Genomic DNA, 27,791 nt, shown 5'->3' with positions numbered 1-27,791 from the left:
TGCATGTCTTCGCATTCAGTGCTTCCATGCTGATTGAATAAATGCAGAAAACAGGAGAAACAGGCAGTAGACTAGGTTACAGTAGCGCCTGGTTACACGTAGAACATGGAGGTATGCACATGGAGGAAACTACGACAGTTAGGCTGAAAGTGCGTAGGAGGCGGCCATTTTTCTAATGCCAATGGCAATATGGTAACGCGGATTTGGGGTTGTACTCGATCCTAACGCGCATACAATTTTTGTACCCGTTTTATCGGAAAGGAGGTGTGTGTTAGATTCGAGTAAATACGGTACTTCTTATTCCTGATTTGCCGACATTCCCCATAGCTTACACTGCACTGCGCAGAATTCATGAGACAGAGCACAGTCTATGCCACGCCCACGTAGTTGACCCCAGCCGCAAGTGGCAAGGAATGTGGCAGGGGCGCCAAGGTATGCAAAACCTGGGGAGTAGGCGTGTGCACCACATTACTGCAGACACTACTGGCAGGACACACTCACTGATGGCCTCGGCTGCCTTGTAGTCGAGGGCGTGTGAAGCAGAAGGTAAGTCCAGGCTGCGCAAGGACTCACCGCAGCGAACCAGGAGGGCTCGGAGAATGCTCACAGTCAGCGCTGCACAAACATGAACAGTCATGAATTAGCCTAGCCATTCACACAGCAGCCACACGTGGCAGCCTGTGACAGACAGGAAAGCAAGTCAATGGCACTTTTTTGCAATGTTTGTGATTTCCTCTCAGTGGAATTTCCAAACTAAATCGGGGACGTTATATTTTGTCCCGTGGCTGTGCTGCAACGCTTATGGGAACTTCAGAATTATAGACCGGTCACAAAAATCGCAAAAATACCCCACAAAAATCAACCCATCTATTCTACGAGCTGCAAATTTGAATATGATAGTGGAAAGCCTAGACATTATAGATAATGGATGCTATCTATGCTTTTACCACAGGTTGGCAGAATTGGTGGTTGCGCTTATGCATGTTAAGCTTCCACAATAGCATTAGTCATGCACTCATGTGCGTACATCACATGAACCTGTACCACAGCATCAGAAATGTTAGGAATGTCAAAAAGCACAGTATGATTGCCTTGACAAAGAAAGAAAGGCTGCATGGTGTATACTTCAGGGCAAGCTTTTGTACCTTAATTAGCACATTTTGTGCTGAATGCAAATAGAAAATGGTGCAGTGCTTTATCCACTCCAACGTATAACCTAGGAGATAAAGAACTGCAATGAGCTCAAGTGCACCATGTGAATGTTGCAATACACCACCACAGACTACTAGACATCTTTCTTTTTTTCCTACTGTATAGCATCTAAGCCACACAGGCAAACTTAGTGACACTTTATGCAGTCGCACTTTGCTTTACTGAGAATCACTTTGCCAGCATGGTCCTAGTATTAAAACATAGTGCCAATGTTTAAACGAAGTGTCATTTCGGATTGATGACGCTGATGGGCTACTAAGCCATAGAAATTGATGCGGTTTCCATCATTTTGAGTTTTATACTTGAGTCCTGTTTTATTAAAAAATACTTATTTCTAAAAAAAATTAGAATAAAGAAAAGAATTACTATGATCTCTTTAACACTGCTAATCGTTTTAGCCAATACAAGCAAGGAACATATCCAATATCCAGACAGCCACAATGGCAGACACTCATGTTGGACAATATGATGGGGGCCAAAAAATGGGCGCCAAGCATGTTTTGGCTTCACCAATGCCACCAGAATGCTTATAAGATTTAAAATCACAGCTAAGTCGTCTTTGCATTAATGGCGACTTTGGATTGAGTCAGCTTTTTTGCGCATAAGATGAGGACAAAGAAGAGGCTGAGACACACGAGTACAGACTTAGAAGAGTGTTTTATTTTGAAGAAAGTGACCACATATATAGCAGAATCTGTGACACATCACATGGGCGCTGCCTGCAGAAAATTTATAACTCTACACAAGAAGGATAGCTCCTTGCTGAAAAGGACGACAGACGGTTTTGACACACAGGTGTTACCACACCTGTCAATCAGGTCTGCTTTGATGATTTCTCGGGTTAACTGTTCACGATTTTTGCTGACAATTGAGCATGCACTATACACCGATTTACACATGACCGTATTCGTGGCGTCTGCCTGATTACGCATGCAATTTCTACAGTGGGCATCCAAGAAACCCCCTTTCATTTCTATCACATTGTAGCAATGCTCCCATAGCCTGTCATTAAGGCATCGTCTGCTCTGGCCAACACAGTTAGAGCCACAGTTCAAAGGCAGATTATAAACTATTTTTTCTGCACAGTCAATGCACTTTGACTGATGTCTCTTTTTGCAAGCAGGCTCTTTGGGGGCAGACGCTCTGGTCAATCTGCACACAAGGATTGCGGTTTATCGGGAGCAGGAAAAACCATTTTTACATGAGCCCGCTGGCTAATCCTTTTCAGTCGATGCGATATGCCATGGATGTACAAAATAACCGCTACTTTTTTGTAAAGTGTGGAAGACTGAGTGGCATTAGTCATTTGTGGTGACATGCGCTTCAACAGGGCTTCAGCAACGCTAACAAGCACAAGTATGAGGTACCCCACGTTCCTGAGGTGAAGTGCCTGCTCAGAGAAGCTGCCGGCCATAAGCTCTGGGCAAGACTTGCTTAAAGAATTGGACAGGCATAACTTTGCGATGCCCCTTTATACCAGCTTTGAATGGGCTGACGCATACACAAGCGGCGCCTCGTTGGCACGAGGCTCAGAGCTACCAGTAAGGAGCTATCCTTCTTGCGTAGGGATAGGAATTTGCTGCGGGTGACGCACACGTGGTGTGTCACGGATTCTGCTATACATGTGGTCACTTTCCTCAAAATAAAACACTGTTGTAAATGTGCGCTCGTGTGTCCTTCTTGTCCTCGTCTTGTGCACAAAAAGCTGCCTTCATATCCTACCAACATGCCCGAGCATTTACCTTATTGGATTAAGTGTTTTTACCATTTATTCTTAAAGTAGTGCTATCGAGGGTACACACTTAGTGCAGTGAAGCAGGTTCGGTGAGCGCACTCACTGGCAAGTGCACTCTGCAGCTAGTGTTAGTACTACTAAGCTTTTTCATTCTAAGTGGCATTAAATGTGTTTGTCTGACTGGGGCATAAACCACTTAGACAACAGCTATCTGCTATACTTGTGTTCTGAGCTGCCCGTATTTGAACCTGTACACACAATACAGAGCGTGGGGAAGTGTGGTTACCATAATTAGTAGTTGAGGTCATCATTGGTGGCCCCGAAACCATGCCGCACAATTGACGCCGAGTACCTTGTCTGGAAAAACCGGCCTGACCGTGCCTACTAAGTGCTCTAGAAGTTACACTTTTGGCTTGTACGATGTGTAACAGGTTCATCATATGCCACATACACTAATTGGTACAACTGCTACAGAGACATGCCCCAAAGGTGTAATTCAGAGGTTTACACAATAACCTCCCTGTTAACCGCCCAACCACAAAACGATGCAGCCCACTCACGCTTTCCTTCGCAGATCGAGAAGACACCCGAGAAAGACAGCTTGTCCTGGGACCTCCAGAGACGGAGTGCCAGCCGCCGCCAGCGCTGGCAAACTGGGAGTACGTCGGCACACGTGTGAATGAAGAAAATCACCGCATGTCGCATAACGATCACTGGACCTTCAAAAGGTTATCCTTTCCTCTTGCGAAACTCAAACATGCAAAGCTCACACATGCAAGCTGTTAACTGTATAACTAGTGCTCAATGTGTTAATTTTTCTCTGAAGGTTTATTGCCTCCTGACAATTCGGTCTTTTCCGGTGAATGTACTTTTACAGATGGCCATCCACCAGCTTTCTGGATGAATTAATTTTTCACATCCAGGTTATCAGTTTGCTTTAAGTGGCTATGTGGTTCACCGATTTCCCTGACATTATAACACTAACGTGATTGTCCTCTTCAACACTGTAGCAGAATCCAACAATTAGAATGACAAAAGTTTTCTAGAAATGGCCCCGCACGGGCACAATGCCATTTGGTGATGGGACCGCGCAGGAATGAAGAGTGAGTGCATTTAGTATTACAATACAAACAGAATGACACACCGTTCTTAACATCACTCAGTTTACAGGGCACCAACAAATAATACAGAAAAGGAAATGATCCAGTGGATCACCTTACAGGAAGTGAACAGATGCAAATAACAACAATAGTAAAGAGTGCTAGGACGGCTGGTGCTCTTTGCACCACAACTGAGCACTGCGTGTTTAGTCGCTGGGGGGTCAAATGCAGTGACAATGCGTTGCAAAGTCCGTTGCTTTCATATGCCGCCATGCATCGGCACAGTGTCCCCAGTGCCAACAGGTGGCACAAAAAAGTCCGGCGCCCCATTTGGGCCAATTATCACATTTGAATCATTGAGCACTGCACACATTAACCCATTTGCTGGCCAAAGGCAGCGAATCGCCTGGCAGCTGCATTTTTACTTCTCGAGGCCACTGATGGATGGCAGCACTCGTCGGTTTATCTCAGCATGATCGCACATGTTACCGATGTATGGCAATAGTTACGTGTGTTGCTTGAACGCACTTCTATACGTGATTTTGGTTGATTTTGATCGTCTTGAGCGGCAGAAAAAATGTCGCCTTCTGGTGGCTCGTGTACTCTTTCCGGGCATGAGATACTGGATATTATCTTCAATAGTGACAGCGATGACAAGCCTTGTGACGGCAGAAATTTCTCTCAGCCCTCTTTTGAAAAAGAAAATGGATCTTGCAGTAGGCGTTACCCAGATTCACCAGAGGATGATGGCCCATGCCAGAGTGCTTCACGCTTTCTCACACACTAAAACACCCGCGACTTCAAAAACTGCACAAAGTAAAATTTAAATTATACTGAAACAAACTTAAACAAACGTATGTTCATGGTGTAAAGAAAAATGAGCGTACAGCCTACCACTGCTTTCGATAAAAAGCACACAACATGGAAGGCCCGTCCATGTATGAGGCGGATAGCAGCGAATGGGTCAAAGTACCTCAGATGGTCAAAGTTAATCCACAGGCTTCCATCAGATCTCTTGGCAAGGCTTTAGCATTAATAAATTTTTAGCATTCATCAATGAATGCTAAATAAATCAATTACTTAATTTCAGTTATACAATCATTTGACAGTGTTGAAAAGGCAAAGCTAGACAGGTGCTCCTGCAGTTTGCTACACAGCTATGATAATATGGCAAGCATTAAACATACGACAGTTACCTACATGTCGGAGTAGTGAAAAAAATAATAATAATAAATGGCATAAAGAGTAATATGATATATTTTATGAACCATTAACTGCGAATATCTGAACTTAAGCTGGCTTACTATTAATGAAAAACAAAACGAATAACCAAAAGCTTCTGCAAGTGAAAAAATATAAAGCAGCATGTTTCTATTCGACTTAGACAAAACAAAGAGGGGGAGAGGATGCCCGAACCTCTCTCAATGCGGATGCGTGACTTGATGTCAAGCCAGGCGAGCACCATGAGCAGGGCGTCATCTGGCAGGTCGTCCACGTGGTCCACTGACCGGCGAGGGGAGGGAGGAGGGGTCGCTGGGGTCACGTCGGCCTCCATGTCTGACTCTTCATCACCGTCCAGTTCCCTCTGCATCAGTTGCAACACAGACGCTTTCCCTGGCAACAGCAGCCGCACAACCGTACTGTGACATCTACTATATTGCTCGTCCTTCATTCATTTGCATTGTCATCATCCATTTACAACTCTTAATTGACCAACTGCAAGAATAACTATCTTTGATTCGTTCATGCATACCATGCATGTCAGTTGACTGCATGCACTACTGTACTTGTACAAACATCTAAACACAGATTTTGGAAGTTTCCAAAAAAAAAGATAGCTTATTACTGTTTTGAACAAACTCACACTTCATAAAGCAACCTCAGTCTGGCAACGGGGGAGGAAAAGAGAAATGACACCCACAAATGCTTGCAGAATGGATGGCTGCCTAAATTCTATTCACCGTCTCTATTCCTTCTCACTGTTCGCATAAGTAGTGCTACCTGACTTTGCTGCACTAGTTTGCAACCAAAGTGTGCCAGGAGCCAGCGTTACAGAGTTGTATTGCATAAGGAGTGCAGGTATTTTTTTTTATCGGAACTGAGCTGCCTGGTGGACAAGTTAGGTGCCCAAGAGAGGGAGGGAGAGAGAGAGAGAGAGAGAGAGAGAGAGAGAGTGTGTGTGTGTGTGTGTGTGCGTGCGTGTGTGTGTGTGCACGTGCACAGACTTTGCTGTGCTCTATTTGTAGCATGATTCCTAATACATGAGCAAAGTAATTTCTTGGGCTTCAATTTCCTGGATTTAAATGCTTATTGAAAGCATTAACAAGTCTCACTTCCTTTTCTTGCCCATGCACTTAAGCTCAGGACAAGCACTGCAAAGTTTTTGAGGAGACGAGCTTGATTATTTGCTGTTTTATTGCATCAAAAAAAAATTTGAACGCTGTTCTGTTACATCACCATGCTGATAGAGAGGAGTAATGCTGGAAGCATTGAGCATTGGTCCCTCACATTGTTCATGTGAGTAATTTTTTTGGAAGTTGCAGGTCCCATTCCATGAAAGTCATAAATGAAGTTCATGTGAAAGCTAAGTTGCTGACGGCATACCACACTATACTTTGGAAACATTTTTGTAAACTATAATCGTTCCAACCCTGAAATAGCCATGCAATCAAATACTTGCCTTTTCGATTGGTTCCATGGTTATCTGTAGCACAGAATTCATAAACTTAGCAAAGAATCCAGCACCGACTTCATAAGACACAAGAGAACGAAGTCAGCCAGATGCAAATGATAAAATTAAATGAATGAACAAGCAAATATATACGCAACTGAATATTTTTTGTTAACAAACAAAAGCACGCAAGTGCCAACTCACAGCAAGGGCCCTTCGCTCAGCAGCCACCTGGGCCTCTTTTCGAATTTTGGATACCCTTGTCTTGTTGGCTGGAAGCAGCCGCAGCTGCCTGCATGCACAGACACACACAGAAACACGAGTCAATGTCAGGAGATAAGTGATCACAAATAATCATTTCAAAACAGCACAAAATTTTATCATTTTAAAGTAACCCTAGAAGACAGTGAACATCATCATCAGCCTATGCCTATATGTATGTCCACTGCAGAACGAAGGCATCTCCCAGCCCAATCACCCCAATGTTGCACAAGCTGACACCATCCTATACCTGCAAGTTTCGTAATTTCATCCCGTCACCTAGTTCTCTGCCGCCATCAACTATGATTCCCTCTTTCAAAAAATGAAGCGCCAACGGTAACGGCACACAAAGAAGGAACAAAAGACAGGACAAGGCGCTTTGTCCTGTCTTTTGTTCCTTCTTTCTGTGCCGTTACCGTTGGCGCTTAATTGTTTGAAAGCTATGCACCAACTAGCCCCACAAAGTGTTTTACTGCATGATTCCCTCGCCCTTCTCACCCCCTTCAGGACAGAAACAACGGTATCGACTTCGTTTCTACTCTAGGTTTGGCAACCCTAGATACGATACTAGCCTCTATGTTCTAAAATTTTCCTCCACTTGACCTTAACTAATGAAAGTGCAGGCCAACACAACCCCTCAGTGGTCATCGTGCTTGAATAACACTATTTCGGCAATTAGAGAGCTTAAATTTTGTAACTACGCGCACTCAGTGTCAACGAGAGTGCACTGGAGTGTGACGGTGCACCTCAAGCAACTCCCTGTCATAGGGATTGCCATGGGGCACTGTTGAAATATAGACCAGAAAGAGTTGCGAGCCAAGGCCTCTTCTTCAATATGCGGGCAAACATGTCACTCGTAATGTTGCACGATGCATCCACTTCACGCTAGACGTGCTAGAACAAAGCCCTATTAAAATAGCAAAGTATGCACAGTTGGCTCAAGCAGGAGTTACCATGTAAGCCCAAGGTGTTAAGAAGGGTTGCAGCGTGTACACTAAACCGTGGTCACAAAGCTGGTATTATGCAGCAACTATTGATTCCTATTGGCTATCTCAAACAGCCATTATTGTTTCTTCGCTCAAATAGTACCGAGCTATCGACTGTTAGGGGAAACACATTATTAGCTTTTATTTTTCCTACATTACACCACATTAAATTTTAAATGAAGCGCGGTCAGCCGGACACCTTATACAAATATTGATATAGATAATGGAACACTTTGCTTAGGGTTTTTGTAGAAAATTTAAGCTGCCATGTTCACTTGACTGCTGATGACGCATCTCCCTTACATGAGTGGACAACTTAGCACAGTACCTTGCACTCAGAATGTATTTTATTTTTGCTCTTTCAATTCTTAGCAGAATTGCGATACTTTTTCAGCAATTACCATGGTATCTTGGTAGAAATTAACAAAAGGAAATACAACAGATTAACTGAAATGTTTACTACTTAATATTTGCCGTCCTTGTTGCAACCTACTGCATACAATAAAATTTAGTGTATCAATCGTTACAAGCCAGAACATTGGATCCGGGGGATAAAAATCACATCACTGGCACTACCACTTGCCTGCCATCAAGCTCCAACTGGTCGGGAGGAGCATTTCTAGCTTTTTCGGCCTCTTCGACCTTGGAAAATGTCACAAACCCATACCTGAAAACGAAAAGGCGAGAATGTGTCAGACCAAAGTTGTGCAAATTAATTGCAGGTCGATGTCTTGGTGACAGTGAAAACACACAACTTAAATACATTTTTGCTTTTACAAAAATGTCCTTTACTGCCTGCACTGTATTTAATTTTGCATAATGCAGCTCTACCTTACTGAATAATTCTTATTATGCTTATCCATATTTTGTAACTGTTCTGTCTGTCCCTGCGGTCTATGTACAAAACAATCTTTTTTTCACTCCTGCTTCGGTCACACCCTGGTCTGCAGTATCCTGCAAACAAATAAATTTATTAAAGCCATGTTTTGAGCAGTGTTACTAGTGGCAAACGTTGCAGTGGTGCAAAAATATGCTTATAGGATGGAAGTCAGGCTTGGCATGTAACCTGGCCAACTGACACCAAGTCACTTTACTTAAAAACCTGGGTGGAGTTGGGCCAAGCAGGAGTTATCAGGTAACCCCAAGCCTGTTATGGTGGTGTGCAGGGTAGCAGCATGTACACCAAACCATGGCAACAAAGCTAGTATTGTGCAACAGCCATTGATTTCTGTCGGTTATCTTAAAAAGCCGCCATCATTGTTGCTTTGCTTAAACTGCCTCAGTGGTGTCCACCAGATTATTTCTTCATGACATGCAAGAAACATGGAAGGTTTGCAGCACTCACAAATCATTTACTCTTTGGATAAAGTGACGCTGTAAATCAGGGGCATAACCAGGGGGAGGTTCCAGGGGGGTTCCCCCCGAAATTATCACTGAGGATATGTACTGCTTAGTAGAACTTAAATACATGTCATTATATGTATAGTATGTCAAAATATGTAATATGTTTATACTGCTACATGTCAACTCTGTGCCTCATTCGTGCGCAATATGGTGTTGCGCTGATCGCAAGGTTGTAGGTTCGATGCCGGCCACCGTGGCTGTATTTCAATGGGGACAAAATGGACAAACGCTCTTACTTAGATTTCTACTTAGATTTCGGTACACATTAAATAACCACAGGTAGTCCAAAATTAATCAAGTCTCGCACCACGACGTGCCTCATAATCAGAATGAGGTTTTTGCATGTGAAATCACCTTAAAATTTCATTTTTATTTTAGGCACAAAATTACGTGAACATTTCAATATGGCCGCCCCTGTCTCCACAAAACCCTACCCAAACATATGCCCTGGGAGCGGCCCTGCCATGAATGCACCTGGGAGCTTTCAAGAGCAGCCCACAGTGTAAGCATGTGGCTCTTGGAAAGCCGCGTGGAGACAGTCCAGATGTCACCAATGGTTATTTGTGATGACCATTTCTCAGCTTTGGGGACATCAATACGTGTGCACTGCACAGTAATTTAGCTTCAAGCAATTATAGATCTGTGGTCATTGAAGTCTCATGTTACATGTTTCGTAGTAATCCAGGGAAAAGACGGGGAATGCGGGAGATGGAAATTCAAGATGATGAGCAAAACGTGAACAAGGTGAATGTAGGAGCCAACGTTTCGACAAGTGGACTTGTCTTCTTCAAGTGGACTTGTCTTCTTCAAGTGGACTTGCCTTGAAGAAGACAAGCCCACTTGTCGGAACGTTGGCTCCAGCATTCACCTCGTTCATGTTTTGTTCGTGTTTCATAGTGCAGTTTTATTTTGTCTATGACACTTTCTGCAGAATAACGACTTCAATAATTACTTCAGGATAACTACTTAGTAGCATGCACATACCCAGCTCTCAGAACGCTTGCAAAGAATGTCACAAAATTCAGAGTAAGTTACTTTTTGACGATGTCGTGCGTAAGTGCACAAAGAAGAAGGAAGGAAGGAATAGGTGTTTCTCAGTATTGCCATAAAAACAAATAACTACAGTCAAATTTCATTAAATGAGACCTCAAGGAAGCGGAGAAATAAGTTCCGATAACCAACAGTTCCGTTTACTGAGAAAGGGTGTGCAGCACTGTATGCTATACCCCATCTTAACACTGTTAGAAATGTCAAGCATCAAGAAGCGAACATAGCAGCTAGTTTGTCCCGTGGTTTTGGTGCGGTCAGCAACTTTTGGGTTGACTAGGCTTCACCAGCTTGGTTTTGAGAAGGCACTGGTGACACATCGAAGCAAGAACCTCGCCCTCACTGCTCGACACAGTGGCTGCATTAGCATGATGTCGTACTGGTGGAGTCCAAAAAAAAATTGAACAACGTGCTGTGACGCGTCGGAAATTTTGGTCATTCTTACTTCAGCTGTCTATGGGGGTAGCAGCGGTGCAACAAGGCTGTCTGGACTGCATATGCAATGCATTAAAAGTCAATAAAAGCTTTGCTTGAGTCTTTGCGATCACATTTTTAGGATGACTTTCTGCATAGACGACAGGGATCGCAAAAAGATTTAGATCTTTGCTTTTTTTGTTCCAAAGAAAAAGAAAGCTTTAGAGTTTGCTTCCGTGGTTCCACCTACAGAAGGTCGCAAAAATTTTGGTTCCGATTAACGAAGGCTTATTTATTTTGCATTATCCAAATACAAAACCAACCAAATTAGATGCTGTTGTTCTGTTGAACCACAATTCCATTTAAGAGGAGGTGGTAGAGCAAATATATCACTTCCGGTTCAGCTTCCTATAGTAAAACTACTGAATATGGCACAATAAATATTCGCATGCTGAATGGGGATGCATTTTAGCTTATCTTCCTCAAGTTCCTTGCCAAAAAATTTTTGCAATTAAGTACCAAATCGTGGCCAGGATTCTATATTTCAATGTACATTTTAGCAGTATTGAATAATACGATAACTAATAATATTGCTTGGTATATTTCATATATTGCTGTCTTCACACGGAACCTAAAAGATATTCATTTGTGCATGCAGCATGCAAGAAAAAAAAAAGGTGTTTACAATGCTGGTTATGTCTTATTAGAGGTGAACTTCAAGATTAAATTTTTTCGGCTAGTATCATTATAATAATATTACGATATTATAGGTTCAGCTTGTTAGCAACATGACGCACTATAAGCTGTAGACATTTCACGATGATCAACTGAGTAGTTTTCGAGTAAAGGTACATCAAAAGCATAAAAAAAATTGAAAAATAACATTCTGAGAAGAAAATAAACTTCATTCAGAGAAATATTCAGAGGAAAACACAATTTTATGTGGCGAACACCACAGATGCAACAGCACTGATGCAACACACTACAGTAATGCCCCTAATGGCAAAATTTGCAGCAACAGCAAACAAACTTGTGATAGGCTGCCTACAGTTTGCCTACCAAGCAAAATTATTCAATAAAACACAAAAATGTAGCAACCAAAGCAAATAACATGGCCCGTAAACGCTAAGTGCATCTGCCATTTTCAATCCACAGGGTGTGCAATGTTTGGTGCCATGTTTAAGTGGCTTGGAGTGCTCATTTGCACATTGCCTTGCTCCTCGGGCTTTGTAAAATGTTTTGGTGCCAAAACCTAAAAACTAATTTTTGGTCAGTTCACCCGACCATCCTGCCTTGAGTGATTTTCATTTACCAAGATTCTATTGCACGTATTGAGTGTCTATGCATTAAATAACATAAATATAACCACGATCCACGCTTTAGAGTATAACGGGGCTTGCCACTACTGCCGGAAAAATTGCAATGGCCCAGGATGGCTGAAAACTACTGGTTTTAATCCATTGATGGTATGAAACAGCTCATGAAAAGTTGTGCCAGAAAGCAATGTGGCAGACACAATGATGCAAAATAACCTTGGGGCTAGGACAAATATTTTTGTCGAACAGGCACTATCAGCACAAATTCAAATGCAAACAATTCTGAAATTACTCCGACGCGTTGTTCAATTTCCAGGTTCCCCTGCATTTGTAACAGTAGCTTAACTCAGACTGCAAAATGTATGCTTGAGAGTTCCTCCTGCTTAGAAATGAACGACAGAGTGATCACATGAAGTACTTCCATGTAATTACGCATAGCAGGCCTTCTGGTCAGTTATTTCCTGTTCGCATTTCCACTTATATTGTGGGCACATCTACTTGCTTCATTTATAAAATAATCATGCTTTAACCTTTCCTCAATGAATGTCACAAAGTGAAGAGCTACCTGGTCTTAAATTTGGGACAGGGTGCATTCTTGCATCATGTAATTGTCTCGTAAAAGCATGTTAACGTCTCCGCTGTCTCACTTCAAGAGCAGAGCTCTAAAACACAGTTTCTAGCTATGCTGAACACTGTAATAAACGTTTGTGGCCGTGTCCATTCCATGCACACAAAATGAATGTTTCATTCATGCTGTACCAATTGCTTTACAAAGTGCATTGAGATGCAAGACAGCTTACTTCGGAAGTCAAAGGACATTGAGTGAGAGAAAACAGGCCTTACAGGCATATTTCCATGTGACAAACCCATTTCAGTTTTTTGTAATGACACCATAAATTTCTCCCTCGGACAGTAAATGGTGAGAAAAATTTCAAGTCATAAGTGGATAAATTACTTTTTGAGCCCAAAGTCAGCTCTCTCAAATTCGTTTGCTAAGGTTGTCCCCCAGTAAAAAGCCAGTTAAACCATATCTATAACATGTTATACAAAATATAAAAAAAAAAGCTACAGAATGATTTTTACTAAAGTAGCTATGCATTTGGGATTGGTGGTCCCCCATATGAGAAGTAAACAGAGCACGATGGGGACAAGGACAAATGCATGTTCTCGTCCGCAACAGGCATGTTTACTACTCACACTGCACATATGCAATGAAAGAGGCATGTTTGAAAACTCAGTTTGTCTAGCGAGTGTAAAAAGTAAGTTTAAAGGACAGATGGCCGAACATGAGAGAATTGTGTGTGAAGAGACATGCCGTAAAAAAATTCAAATTTAGTCACTGTACACAAGACACTACAGAAGTGAATAGCATTACTTAAACTCCACAATTGGTTGCTTGAAATGAAACAAAACATTATATCTTCAGTCATTGCTTATGCTTAAAACAACACCCACACCACATTCTTGTAAAGTATAAATTCTGCAAAATACACAGAGTAGTCGCCCACCCCAGCAGAAACCCTGCAGACGTCATCATTTGCTGACGGTTCCAAAGCCTACACGTGCACGATATGGGCAGCTTGCAATTGCTGCCACACAGCATTTTTTACCTGCCTGCATTGGTATGCGCTTGCTGTTATGTAAGTGATACTACTACAGCTACACGACCATACAGAGCCAGCAGGCAAAGCATAAAGGTAACTAGCTGTGGTTGAAATTGAAATGTAAAAAATAATGAAGAAAAGGCGACATGAAAGTGGGCAAAAAGATTACTTGTTGCTGGCGGGGACCGATCCAACAACCTTGGCATTACGTGTGCGATTCCCTACCAATTGTGCTACAGCGACGGCCATCAATCTGTCTACTAACCCGGGTATTTATGTGTACTAGATCTAGCCCTGGGAGTGTTAGCCAGCACCCCTCCAAGCCGTGGCAGCCGGATGTGGAAAACCCTGTTCTGCTCAATGGTGTCACGTAACACATCCACTGAGGAGAGCAGACACGTGGCTAATAACCCTTGTATGCAACCTAATTTCATCAAGGTTGCCAGATTCAAGACCCTCACTATGAATGATTAAGAATGGAAACAGAAGCGAGGCCCGATTTTTGTTAATTATGACTGTGTAAAGTCAGCAGGCAATGAAGCCAGGTTAAGCATAGGGGCAATTACCTGTGATCGAAATTGAAATATAGAAAATAATGAAGAAAAAGGGGAAATTAAAGTGGACGAAAAGATCATGTGTTGCCCACAACCCCTAATGTGAAGATTGTGGATTCAGTCCCCGCCGGCAAAAATTCAATTTCAACCACAGCTAATTACCCCTACGCTCTCCTTGGCTTTATTGCCTGCTGGCTTTATATGGTCATAATCAACAAAAATCAAGTCTCTCTATTTCCCTTCGCCACGTTACTACAGCTACAGCCATCAGAACAAAGATTATAAGACGAGGCTAACTGCATTTTACTTTTGAGACACTGTGATGCATCTCTGACTGCATCAATGAGAACAACTAAGTAAACCTTGCTTGGATACCATTGACCATAGAGTTTCTCACTATAACACCTAGAGGGTAATCTGATGCCACCGCCTATGGGAGTTTCTTAAGGGGGCACCGTGCTGTCATGGGAATTATGGTACATGTACCTGTGAGGCTCATGTTGGCTGGTGTTGTAAGAGGCTTCGTCTAAAACGTGGATTTGGCTACACAAATAACGCGTTCTCAAAGCAAAATCTTCGTAAAATATTTCCATTCACGCATATTACATCTTTACTCACCTACAATGCATGACCAAGCGAAGAAAAGCAAGAACAGATGACAAACTGTTTCAAAGCGAGCGCGAACCTTGTCGTCTGTCCTCCAACTTTAGCGGCCCGCTGATACTTCTTACGTAACATATAATCGTACACGCAATAACAAGTTCTCATAGTTAAACAAAATATGTTTTTGCGTAATAATAAAGCTAAAACAAGTGCTGTTTTAGTAGAAAATGAATCATTGTGACAGACGGAACGGTGCTTGCCAAGCGCGTCTTCAAGGTGTCCTGTCTCTCCGAGAACGATGCCAATCCGAAGTCACAATATACTGGCATTTCCATGCATACCACAGCGCAGCAGTGCCAGATTTCCCTCTAGGTAATGTAGTGAGAAACTCTATACCATTGACAAGTGCTTACAAAGCTTACTGATTGATTATTTGTCCCAACTGATAATTTATTCAAGTTGGCTCATACATCTATTTTTTTTTCTCCTTGTATACACTGAGACATCACACACACCTCTATTTTCGATAAATTACATCCAAAAGGAGTGTATGTGATCCTTCAGAATATTATGATAGCCAATGTGAGCCAAAAGGTACAAAAACCAGAAGGCCCTATGGGACACCTCAAGTGTACAGGCCTTTTCAATGCGATTATATTACTATGAATCAAGGAGAATGCGTAACCCTTTAATGACAAGACATATAAATACCTAGAAAAAATGCAAATTTTCTAACTAAATATGCAAAACACACCAAGAATAAGCATAACCAACAAAAGGAAAAAATAATTTGTGGAATTTTTTCAGCAATAGAGGGAAAACCTCAGGCAGGAAACTGGAAGTGGGCTTCACCCGAAGCCACCTAAGGCTTCCTTTTCAATTTATATAGAAAGGTCTCATCATATGTCAACCATAGGTGCATACACATCATTTGCTTTACATCAAATCACTGCATCTGGATGTGTTGCACCGGCCTGTCTCTTCTGACCTTGCTTTCACAAGACAGCGAGTCGCATGCCAACCTTCTTCTTCCTCATCCGATGTTCCTGCTCTAAACCAGCAAATGACGCTTGCTGCCTGTCATTCAGTGTTGGCCAAAGACACTTAGCCAGAAACTTTGTGCTCAATACTGAAACTGGGAAAGAAAAATATAATTTTTTGGTATGTTGCCTGTAAGTAACACTCGTCAATAAAATGCTAAGAGGGTAATTTAGCACGGTGTATACACATCAGAAGCAAAATGATGAAAAATGCATGCACACCGAGTGCTGTACATGAGGAATGGTAAGGCAATGTCAAAACTATATTTTAAACAACACAGTACTAATTGCATGAAATGGTTACTTTATTTCTTCAGCACATAATATTTTATGACTTCCCAATTCCTCTCATTCTGCCCAAACTTACATTGTGATTTAAAATATGGGTGGATGAATATTTGAAGGTTCAAATGTGAGTCAAACATTACGTACTAACTATTCATAATTCAATGCTTTTTAATATCCTGAACTAAACAAATATTTTGCAGCAACTGACTGGTAAAGTCTGGTTACTGTTCTCCGTCTGCTAAACATATTGTAATGACGTTGGATTGACAAGTATGCGGAGCAGCACCGCCAAGAAATGCAGTTTAGCAGTCGTCCAAGGGAAAACAACAATGTCTTCTTCGTTTCCCCGCTTCACCTAAAGACCCGCACTACTTCAGCGTCGTCCCCGCTGGCGCATACCGGCTGCATTATGATTGTGCCAAATATAATTGTGTCAATATAAAATAAATTATGAGAAGTGTGAGAACAACAAAAGTTTTCAAAGCACTGCAGTAACACAACAGACCATGCAAGCTTTGTTTTCAATTTCACAGCGGAAGCCTGCACGACAATCAGCGATTTCTGCTTGTAGTCTGTCATTTATGGTGTATTCCAATGGTGGAGTCAGAGCAACTTTTTCTGCTCTTTTTAGAGCAAATATGTTCCAATGACAGAGTGAGGGCACGAGTCACGGGTTCCAATGGGAGATCGAGGGCAGATTTTGTGTGGCCATCACTTCATAGAGCATTCAGAGCTGCTACACAAAAATAAGCAGAGCGGACCAGAACGCTGCATGACGTATTTCTTTCCTGCATGCATTTTCAATCGCTTCTTGCTCCCCGCACTTGGTGGCGCTGTGGTAGTCGTCAATCTCATGGTTATGGCAGACACCATGGATGACTTGTGGTGGTGTGCTGCATTGATTTTGAGGCTCAATAGTGACAGCTCCAACTCATATTTCTAAAGTTCTGATAGAACTAGTGGAGAAATTCCACTTCATTTCTCACGCTATGTGCTCTTGCAGCGTGGATTGAAGATTTAGAGCTCTATGCCAGAAAGAAGTGCTCGCTCGCAAAGTTGGTATGCTGCTCCGTCTTTGCCATTGGAATTCACCATTAGTGTTTTCAGTAGTCTCTTCATGTAGCAGTTTCATCTTATACGCTACAACCAGTGTTGTTTTCCTAGCAACAGGCCTTTTTACATGTGTCTGCAGCACACAAATCCTCCGTCAGCTTTTTTTTCTTTTGTTTTTTCTATAACTTTTCTTTTTATGCAACCATTTATTTAGCATTCTTGAAACACTAGTCATACAGCAACCATTGATTCTTGGAAACCTTGTTTGCAACTAGACTGTAATATGTTGAGGCTATTCGTGCAGTTTTCAATAATGATTAATCATTGTGTGTTTAAAATTGATCATTTGATCCAGCTATCTTTTTTGCATTTGTCAGTACAAATGTGGCCCCCACCTTACAACAGAATAAATAATCTGGTGGCAAATATGTATATCTGCATTTGACTAATCAATATTTGCTTTGATATTCGGTACTAACTATTTCTATTTACATGATTTGATATTCTTCCACATCTAATTTAAGACAAATTTAGAGCGTTACCCTTTGGGCCAACGTTTGATGTGGTCCTGTACAATGGTGCAGTCCACAACTTTCCCAAACTTGCTTAAGAAATCACGCAGTTGACGCTTTGTAACCTGAGGGAAGAAAGATGGGAAACAAGATACTTCGTAATTAATTCACTGCAATGTCATTAAGAAGCCGCTAAATGCAATACAGGGTTGTGTACACAGAAAACGAGCCAATGATCTTTACGAGAGGCAGCATTTACACGAGCAGCTATCAGTCTCGCTGATGTGCCACTTTCTGTCAAGCTAAACAGAAGTCTCGCGCGCGCGTACAAACAAATGTTTGGCGCCGTCGCGTCACCATTGTGAACGGCGGCCGCAGACAACTTCAGCGGCCATCAAACTCGAAAAAAAAAAGATCAGGAAGAGAACCCGAGAAAGGGGACAGGTGAAAAGAGCAGTGGAAAGAACTTTTATCGACGGCTGCTGCTATCGTGTTCGCGCAATTTGCGCAACGGCGGGTACCCGCAACTTGCGAGACGAGTGGCGGAAGGGGATCGCCAGTTTCGCGTTAAGCATTTTCCGACGGCAATGACGACTACACTGCACTTGAAGTAAAAGAAAACAACGAAACAGGGGCACGAACCGAAAAAACAGAAGCACGCTCGTTTCGGGACACCCTACGCGATAGAACCCGAAACGCCGGCCGGTTCTGCGTTAAGCGTGACGGCGTTTTGGGCAACTGAAACGAGTACTACAATGGAACCCAAACAAAATAAACTTTAAAAGTCACTGAAAAAAAAGATAATAAGGATAACAGCACGCGTGTTTCGAAATGTGTTTAGGCCGGGGAACAAGAAGCAAAAAGAGGCGTTGGCAAACGTCCGAGCGAGCGTCAACATAAACAAAAGTGTACTACACTCTGGGAAGGACCACGAAGCGCTTGGACCCAACCCAGGCCCCACCACTCACCCGATAACTGATGTTGCCAACGAAAAGTTTCTTCTGGTAGAAGGCCTCGTTCTCCTTGACGCTGTCCGCGTCCTCGGGACTCGTTTCGTCGGACTTGTCGTCTTCCATCGCGGTCTCCATCTTCCGCCGAGCCGAGTCGAGCCACTCGTTGTCGAAGCTATTGAGCCCGGACTCGGACCGCCTAGGGTCGAAGAAGCGACACTTTCTAGGGGAAGGGGTCTTGCACAGCCGCTCGCGCAGCTGCTGTTCGGAGAAGATCCAGCTCTCGCGGATCGGCGTGGACACGGGCGTCGCGGGCAGGCTCGATCGGTAGACGGCGCCGGCGGGCAAGCAGTCCGGCAGGCACACCGCGTTGAGCCCCATAAACGCTTCCGAATGCAGTTTCTGCAGGCACCGTATTCGGTACGCGTACGAGAACATGGTGAACGACGGGTCGCGCGCACTGCCAAGCCGAGCTGCGAGAGGATGAGCGCTGCGCGCGGCGGCGATAAACCCAGCGAGGCTGCTCCTCTACGCTAGCGGATCATCATCACACCGTCTCCCAGTGGATAACTGCTGCCGCCGCGGCTGCTGCTTTCACTACGCTGGTGGCGGCTTCGCACCTTTCGTCACTGCGCACTGCATGGCCGTCGACGCTCACGAGGTGTTGTCGCGATCGCTGGACTGGGCGCCGTGCATACTTTAGTTACGCTCCGAAAAATTGCGCTACCTCTACTGTGATGCAAGTCCTACAGAGGTGCGGAAACTGTGCCGTACGGGGACAACAAACAAGTCGCCATATTCCTTGATCTCTGGATTTGGATATTGTCGGCTTGAAGCGTGGCCACACGGCTTGATGTTGCGCAGCCGTTATCCGCGCAGCTGGCGGCAACCAACCGCAACGTTTGCATATTTCCGCCGCTTACACCGCGTACTCGAGACTGTGCGCGTGCTTTGCTAGTTACGTAGGGTCTGATGGACTCGTTATCGGCGTGTATTTTCTGCGCCATACGCACTTTGTTTTAAACATGCTTGCATGGTGCGATCGGCCAACGGTCATCGCGTTTCTTCGCTTATTCATAGTATTCGTTATAACAAATTAGTCGCGTTCAGCTTAGTGGTTTGGTGCTGCCTACACGTCGAGCTGTATGAAGGCAACAGCTGAATGTTCAAAGTTTGCAAAGTGAGAAATGGTGCGAGTATTCTGGTGCGAACTGAACCGGCCCTATGTGATCATGTGGTGAAGTACCTACTCCACGTTCATTCAGACTAGGGGTGTGTGAATATTCGAAAATACAATCGTGTCTAAACTGAAAAGTTATTATTCATAAGAATATATATTTTCTGATGCTTTGACAGGTCAATGTGTGCAATCCGGCATAAAATTGGAGCAAAAGTATGCCACATTTCATCTCCGCAGGCACAGTATAGGCATAAAATGAGAACGTGTGTAGCGGATCGGGCCATGTCACTCAAGAAGCCAGTCTTTACCATCTGAACAATGATCGTTCACACTCTCCAGAGTCCAGAATATGCGAACTGCTTATTTGTGTGATTCTAAAGCTACATTTGTTTGAATAAACAATGCTACATAACATGCAATGTAATGACAAATTTGTTGATGTTGTGAATACTAGGATAGAGACATCATTTTGCAGTAATTGAGAAAACAGCGGTTTATTACTCAAAAGTATTCAATACTTGGAATTGATTCACATACTGAATTCGGCCTCAAAAATTACTATTTGCACACCCCTACATGTTTTGATTTGAGGAAGGATGCATTTGGAGCCACATTCCATCTTTCTTTCTCAGTCTTGTGTGCTTCAAAAACTTTTGTGGTTAATGGTACACTCAGCAATATGTATGGTCAACTCCGCACAAAATTAACAAGTAATGTCATCACTTCAGTTTATTCACTCACAGTAAATGCGCCAAGGTTAGATGCATCATCCAGAGACCTGAGCAACACACACCAGCACAAACCCTCCAACTGACCAGCAAAATTTTCTGCAAAAAAAAAATTGCTATGATGTAACAGTCAGAACATGAATTGTGCTGCCTTCATTGTCACATGAGCCTGACAACACCAATTCAACTAAAGCTCACATAGCTGGCGACATATGTAGCCTAACTCAAAACAATGACCTTTTGAAGAAATTCTGGAAATGGGCTTCTTCATGCCGCAACTGCAACCGCTTCAATCACGGAGCTTGCATACGAAGTGCTTCTAAAGCTGTAGGTTACAGGTTGAAGTGAGGAAGCAAGAGTGTAAATGAGCACCGAGTTCAGATATACTACTTCTAAAGTTCCTATGAGAATGAGCAGACGTGATGCTGAATGCAAAAGAATGCCCAAAAGTGCAAGTGCCTCAAAATTGCTCATTATAAATGTGCGATGGGCAAGCACATTCGTGAATGCACTCACTCAGGCTGATTCCATAAATGTGGATGAGAATGATCATTAAGTACATATCTGAAAATACTGATGTGCAAGAGTGAATGAGCATTGCCAATCTTTACTGATGTATGGAAGTGTGCCAGCAGCATGTGCTCTTGTTTCCTAGTAAAGCATCAGATTAGACGTCTTCGTTGTACGAAACTTTCATCAATGGAGAAGCCCCTTTCCAGAATTTTATATAAGGTCTGCCATTCCTTAGCAGAAGAATTTGTCATTTAAATGTGCCCAAGGATTCACCAAAAATTTGGTTTGTGATTTCACACTTTCCTTGGCATCATTTTCACATCCCAGAAAGGTTTTCAAGAATGCTACAAGTGGATTAGGTCCCAGCATCAAAATAAACAAAAACCTTTCACAGAGACTTGGCAAGAGTGATAGCTCACAGAATGGAATAGGTCAAGAGAGCAATTATGTTCCAGCCTTTGCATGAAAAACTGTGGATGTCAAAAGCATGTCTCCTTCAAATAGCACACCCAGCAAAAGAAGTTGACAGGTATCCAGCATTCAAAACATACCACCCAAATTTGGACATGCAATCAGCATTGCCATGAGGCCATCCTGCCAAGAGGGATTTCAACGCTGCAGCACTAATGGCCACATCTTTTGCCATATTTAAACAAAATATGTAAAGACATACTATCATGCTGTGTAACCATCACTGACAATACTAATCAGAAGGGAGACGCAGACCAAGCACTCTTTTGTCGTTCTTGTGTTTCGTGAAGTTAGCGCTACTCAAGATCGCGCTTAGTGTAAACCAACTAGCCCAATTTTCTGTTCTATAAAGAAGACTGTTGGCAGGTGTGGTGCAGCCGCATTATGCTTGAAACAAAGCTTCACAATATTTCAGCACTACTGCATGACAATAGTACAGCAACAGGAGTGCAGGTGCACTTGAATATAAATCAAGCTACAATTCTCCAACGAAATGAGACCATAGGCACTTGACAGCAGCTCACAATGCTCTTACTATGGGTGTACAGATGCTTCCGCAGCATGTCTTCCCCAAGTCTTATCAAAAGTTGCACAGCTACCACTACATATAAAAAACAGCAAAATCAACTACAATGCACACTTTGCTAATGCATTGCTAAGTAGCTGAAGAGATCGCCACACACCACTTCAGAAACTTAATTTGCTACTGCAGTCACTACCACTGTGCTCGGTAACACCACCATTGTTCACTCTGGTGCAAAGCAGCCAGCTTGCTGTTGAAGTGACAGGTTTCTGTCCGTCAGTTTCACGTACACTTGCAGTCATTTTACCAACATCAGTTGTTGCACAGCCTTAATGCTCACTTCAGCAGTTTAATTGTAAGCAATAATATTAGGTGCTTCAACTACTGGCAGGCAATGGCACAAACTACCAGACTGGTAAAGCTTAAAAAAAATTAGCCAGTAGCAACACATGGTGCAAGTATGCACAAGGTGAGTACTTCATTTTGCCAAGCGCCTCTAGAAAAACTTCAAATGAGCAGACCGCAAGTCAATGAAATTTGTCAAATGTGTCAAGTTTGCCTGTGATGCTACAACCACGATGGATGTACAAGAACATCCTGTTACCTACATTTTCAAATGACAAAGAATACTGCATAACTTTTTTTTTAAAATAAGCTTTCACAGCATGATCACTCATTTGCTTACATGGAGATGCTATAATACTGAAATTGTTACATAAATGCACAAAACAAAAGTAATTAGGCATCTGTGTGTCATTACGTGTCATCAAGTGCCATGATAAGTAGAGGTGAGAAAGCTCCAAAGCTGTGCCAGCTTTTCAGCTTTTAACAGCAATAATCTCAAAAGCACAAACAACACTGGCAAAGAAGCATGCTCTATACGTGTTACACTTTCACTGACATGCAAAGAAAAAAAAAAGGAGCTGAAAAAACTCCAGCCTTCTACACTCTAGAATTTACAATGCAAGAATGTGAAGAATACGAAGTTTTGTAGCTTATGTTCACTCAAATTTTCAAATCAAAAAGTTTTTTTTTATCTGCAAGTAATTGACAATTTCTACAAAAACTATACTTTGGTTGGCACAACTTCGCATTACAAGGCAGAATGTCCACATTCAGAGGCATAACACTCAAATCAAGACATCCTTCAGGCCGTTCGAATCGCCAAACCTGTTTTGCCTGTATTTGCTCAAATGGTCCGACCCGTGTAATAGTGAAGCACTGTCAACCTCCAACTATGCCTTCACTTTTAAGAGTGCAGAGTTGCCAAAACATCTCACATAACAATATCTATAGATAGGACTTGTCTTGGTTAATTGCAAATTTCTTATGACTGTCTACCTCATTGTTTGTGATGTCGAAACAAGCAGTGGCATAAAATATATGGCCTGATGCAGAGTCAACCAGAAGGAAAGTGGACACGACCTGTTTCATATTGCACTAGTGGCATAAAGGATGCCATCCTTTACCTCTAGTCGTGTTTTCTTTCTCTCTCTCTTAGATTTGTAAGGATTACAGAGTCTTGATTGAAGTCAGTTGGGAGGTAGCACCCGTCTGCCCGTTTTAGTCCCTGTCCCGTTTAGCACTGTTCTCTGAACAAAAAGAGGTAAAAACTTCCAATATTATGCTACAGCAATTTGCTGTCCTAGATGCAAGAAATGGCATCCTGCTGCACATAGGTGCACCAAAATAACATGCACAAATTGGTTACAAATAAATGTGTCAGGCTAAATTATATTAAACAGCGAACATAGAACATATAAGTTCACATAGGAAATGGCACAATTAAGAAAGACAAGGAATTAAGCAATGGCACATGGTTATAACACTTCCTTTTTGAGGATTCAGCAATCTGCTACCGATTTGATAATTATTCTGCAATCTCACGCTAGGTGCTGTGTAATGTACCTAGGGGAAGGGCTGTCAGTGCCATATGCTAGAAGCAAGAAACTAATGTCATTCTTTTTCCATCAGTGTCATAACACATTTTACAAAGAAAACTGGAGAGTATTGTACAATGCATGCAAACTGCTGTTTAATATCACGCCCTTCAGCACACAGGAACTCCCACCAAGCACCTTTGAAGGCTGTAAGGTTATGGAAGGGTCAGGTGGCCTTCACACTGATGAGTAGCAGAAGTCAAGCACAACCAAGTTGGTAACAAAGAAACGGTCACCAATGGTTGCATTGGTCAAACAATATATATAGGGTGTTTCAGCGAACACTTTCAAAAATCTTTAAGAGTTGCCTGTGTAAGATATCACAATTCTAGTTCATGAGCTGATCTACTCAAAGCGGTGGACAATACTTGCACAGAAAATTGAGATGCAAAATCGACTAATTAATAAAAATGAATTAGCTAATTACATTATGGCCAAAATTGCAATTTACAAATTCTAGCCGTGGCATTCGCAAGGCGGATCCGCTTGCAATTAATTTTCAAGACACCAATTTCAAGATGTAAATTCCCGAACTTTGCTGAGAAATGCATTGGCATTCCAGTTAAGTTGTTAACCAAACCCCGTTTCATGCACTGAAGCACACAAGTAACTGGAACGCCAACGCATTTCTCCGCAAAGTTCGGGAATTTATATCTCAAAACTGGTGTCTTCCTGAGAATTTGTCCTAAGTTGATCCGCCTTGCAAAGTCCACTACTAGAATTTGTAAATTGCAATATGGGTCATAAGATAATTAGCTAGAAAGTTAATTGGTGAATTGTTAAATTGTTAATTAATCGATTTTGCATTTCGTTTTCTTGTGCAAGTAGTGTCTGTCGCTTCAAGTAGACCGGCTCATAAACTAGAATTTTGATATCTGCCACAGGCAATCATTAAAAATTTTTGAAAGTGTTCACTGAAACACCCTGTGTGTGTGTGTGCATATATATATATATATATATATATATATATATATATATATATATATATATATATCCTGTTATTGTGAAACCAAGGCCTAATTTATTACAATATAGGGCCTGGGGGTTGCAATTCTCCCCCCCCTGCAATTGAACACATGGGGCCCTCCCTCCTGACCAATTCTCCGGCTCTGCAACTGGAGTCGCGAAGCTCCTGAACCAATCAGCGTGCAGAGAACGATGTTAGAATATGATGAAATTTATTTTGTGTTGGCAGTGCAAGCAGACATGCACACATTGTACGTGAACTGCACTAATTTCAAGACATTTTGGCATAGCGACAGGAAGGATATGCTTGCCAGTGTGAACATTGATCACTTTGAGCAACTCCTTTGTTGAAAGTCGCGATTAGTCGTGTGACCTCTGTCAATCCCCAATGTGAATGCCGCCAAAAGAAGTAAAGGCCTTACTGATGAAAAGTGGTGTTTGCACACTGCAGGCACAAAACCTACAGCTGCGCATAAACAAGTGAAGGTGTTCTCAGAACACTGCACAAGTCAATCTAAAAGAGAGAACGAAAGAGGTGAACCAAGCTTCAACTTGAATCAGATGGTTGAACTTTGCCAAAGTAGCATTTGGCGTAAAAAAGTTCAATGTCAATGTAAAGCTAAGTAATGCATACATGAAAGAATAAGGAAAGTTTACTAGCTTTCTTCAGTACCTTTGCCATTCAGCTCAAATGAATTTAATGAAATTGCTTTAAATGTTTAACTGTGTATTTTCCCTTGTCCTTTGTGTGCACCCTGCATAGAAATCACTTGACTCTACCTTCCTTGTAAGACCTCTGTAGGCTTTGTACAAATGATGGCAAGCTCTTTCAAAACACAAGAGTGCAAAAAAGTTTAGTTATCCTCACAGTTTGATAATGCTACACATGCGTTAGATGCTGGGCAGAAGTCACATGTGCAACCTATGGACTGCTTTCTTTTACTTCGGTAATGCTCGAGGACACTTACAAGAAAAACAAAAATATTTTCATGACCTCGGTATTCTGTAAAATTTTAAGGTTGACGACACAGCAGTGACGACAATGCTAGACTCGTATCGCCCGAGTGCAACACTGCCAGTCACCACAGGCATCTAGTGCAGCCAGTGCAGACAAAATCGAATAGACCCACGCAAAGGAAGACTCATGCGCAAAAACATGCTGCAAGAGAGCTCCTGTCCAGAGAGAACCTCGTCCAGGACAACGCACTGAACAACGGCACCACACTCCGCCGATGTCTCGGCGACTGTTCGACGCCATTCCTCGTCGCTGCCGGGCCCGAGCATTCCTTCTGGCGCAGTATGTCGGCCAGTTCGTTCTGATACAGGCTGGCGAAATACTGCTGCTGCTTCTGCTTCAGCTTTTCCGTGTCTGTGATGGAAGGCATGCCGTCATTCAGCTGCTGCTGCAACCGGCGGTGGCGGCTGTTGAAGATCCACTTGCGGATGTGTTTCACAAAGGGCATCACCATGAAGAAGGCGTTCGCGTTCATGCCCAGAGTGGCTCGCGGCGCCTGGTCGCGCTTGTGAGACGGAAGATCGGCGATGGCGAACCACTCGATACTCTTGATTTCCTTTCGTGTGCGCGGGCTGAACTGCGTATCCATTGGCACGCCGGCGATGATGTAGAGGCGCGTGACCTGGTCGTGGATCTGGCGCTCGATGAACTCGTTTTTGGAGAGAAGCGGCGTTATGTCGTAGCCCGTCTCCTCTAGCACTTCGCGCGCGGCGCAGACGTGCGGTTCTTCGCCCTCGTTCACCTGCAACGACGGGAAAAAGAAATTTATTGTTTCCGACATTTCTTGGGTAGTACAAAGGATGGTTCCGTTTTCGAAAAGTTCCAGGACAAGTCTGTCGAAGGAGTAACTCGAAACTAAGGAAGAAAGACACTCGCGAACCTTTTGAAAATAACATAATCGGTGATCGCGTGACATACCTTGCCTTTAGGAAATCCCCAGGTCGCTCTGGCCCAGTAGGACTGCACTAGCAGGACATGCTCAAGCGTTTCGTCCAGTACTATCGCCCCGAAAGTCGGCACAGCCATTTTGTACTCCTTCCAACTGTCGATGATAGCGTCTAAGTTCGGCAAATGTTCTTGGAGTGAAGGCACATGTTGGAATATCATCTGCGTGAACTCTCGCATGTTGCACTGGGGATACGCGGGGTTCTCGGGGCAGTAGAAATCCAGATAAAACCAGTAGGCGAGTTCGACTTGAAAGCACAGGCGTATCGGGTCTTTGCGCTCTTCCTCGGGTATGTTGATGATGAACCGAGAACACAAGTCGTCCAGTATATCCAACGGAGCTTGTCGGGGCAGCATGGCGAGCACAGATGGTAGCACCGAATAAATGATTAACAAAGCTGACTGAAAGGCTGCATCACGAAAATACTAGCCCGTGAAACTGAGGTCGTTGATGATGTAAACCATAGCATAACACACATAGAACACATCGCAGGGCAACGAACGCGAAATGGTTTCACTGATTTCACCGGCTCCACCTGTCTCACTGCGCAGTTTGTATGCCGGATGTCCTCCTAAGAGCTAAATAAAGACAAAATCTTAAAACACCTTTTAAATGTCTCACTTAAATCTTATGTTGCACTTTAATTGCGATTGGTAACGTGACTACAGAATAAATTTGAATATTCTGAAGAACTATTTTTTTATCGTGTTGTGCCACGTGACGTATTTTGTGCGCATGCCCATTTCGTTTGTTTTGATC

At 42.9% G+C, this 27,791-nt stretch overlaps 2 protein-coding genes across 4 annotated transcripts in view; both read right to left on the bottom strand.

The window, feature by feature from the left end:
* LOC142576185 (putative RNA-binding protein EEED8.10) overlaps positions 1 to 19,676 on the bottom strand; it is a 67,843-nt gene extending 48,167 nt beyond the window's left edge. For 2 of the 3 annotated variants that reach the window (XM_075686192.1, XM_075686194.1), the window contains exons 1-8: positions 18,769 to 19,676; positions 17,831 to 17,925; positions 8,545 to 8,632; positions 6,923 to 7,006; positions 6,728 to 6,751; positions 5,464 to 5,632; positions 3,508 to 3,600; positions 502 to 615 (exon numbers count right to left, since the gene is read on the bottom strand). In XM_075686192.1, coding sequence (XP_075542307.1) covers positions 502 to 615; positions 3,508 to 3,600; positions 5,464 to 5,632; positions 6,728 to 6,751; positions 6,923 to 7,006; positions 8,545 to 8,632; positions 17,831 to 17,925; positions 18,769 to 19,188 — 1,087 coding nt within the window. In that variant the 5' untranslated portion in view covers positions 19,189 to 19,676. The remainder of the gene's footprint in view (positions 1 to 501; positions 616 to 3,507; positions 3,601 to 5,463; positions 5,633 to 6,727; positions 6,752 to 6,922; positions 7,007 to 8,544; positions 8,633 to 17,830; positions 17,926 to 18,768) is intronic. The other variant, XM_075686193.1, reaches the window with a different exon arrangement.
* Positions 19,677 to 20,641: 965 nt separating this feature from the next.
* LOC142576187 (m7GpppN-mRNA hydrolase-like) lies at positions 20,642 to 27,691 on the bottom strand. Its single transcript, XM_075686197.1, has 2 exons — positions 27,005 to 27,691; positions 20,642 to 26,828 (listed from the first exon to the last, which is right to left on the bottom strand). The coding sequence occupies exons 1-2, from the start codon at positions 27,386 to 27,388 to the stop codon at positions 26,214 to 26,216; spliced, it is 999 nt and encodes a 332-aa protein (XP_075542312.1). The 5' UTR covers positions 27,389 to 27,691; the 3' UTR covers positions 20,642 to 26,213.
* Between the last annotated feature and the right edge of the window lie 100 nt (positions 27,692 to 27,791).

Source organism: Dermacentor variabilis, chromosome 3 (genome assembly GCF_050947875.1).
Source record: "Dermacentor variabilis isolate Ectoservices chromosome 3, ASM5094787v1, whole genome shotgun sequence".
Classification (NCBI taxonomy): Eukaryota; Metazoa; Arthropoda; class Arachnida; order Ixodida; family Ixodidae; genus Dermacentor; species Dermacentor variabilis.
This window is presented reverse-complemented; position numbering and strand designations above follow the sequence as displayed.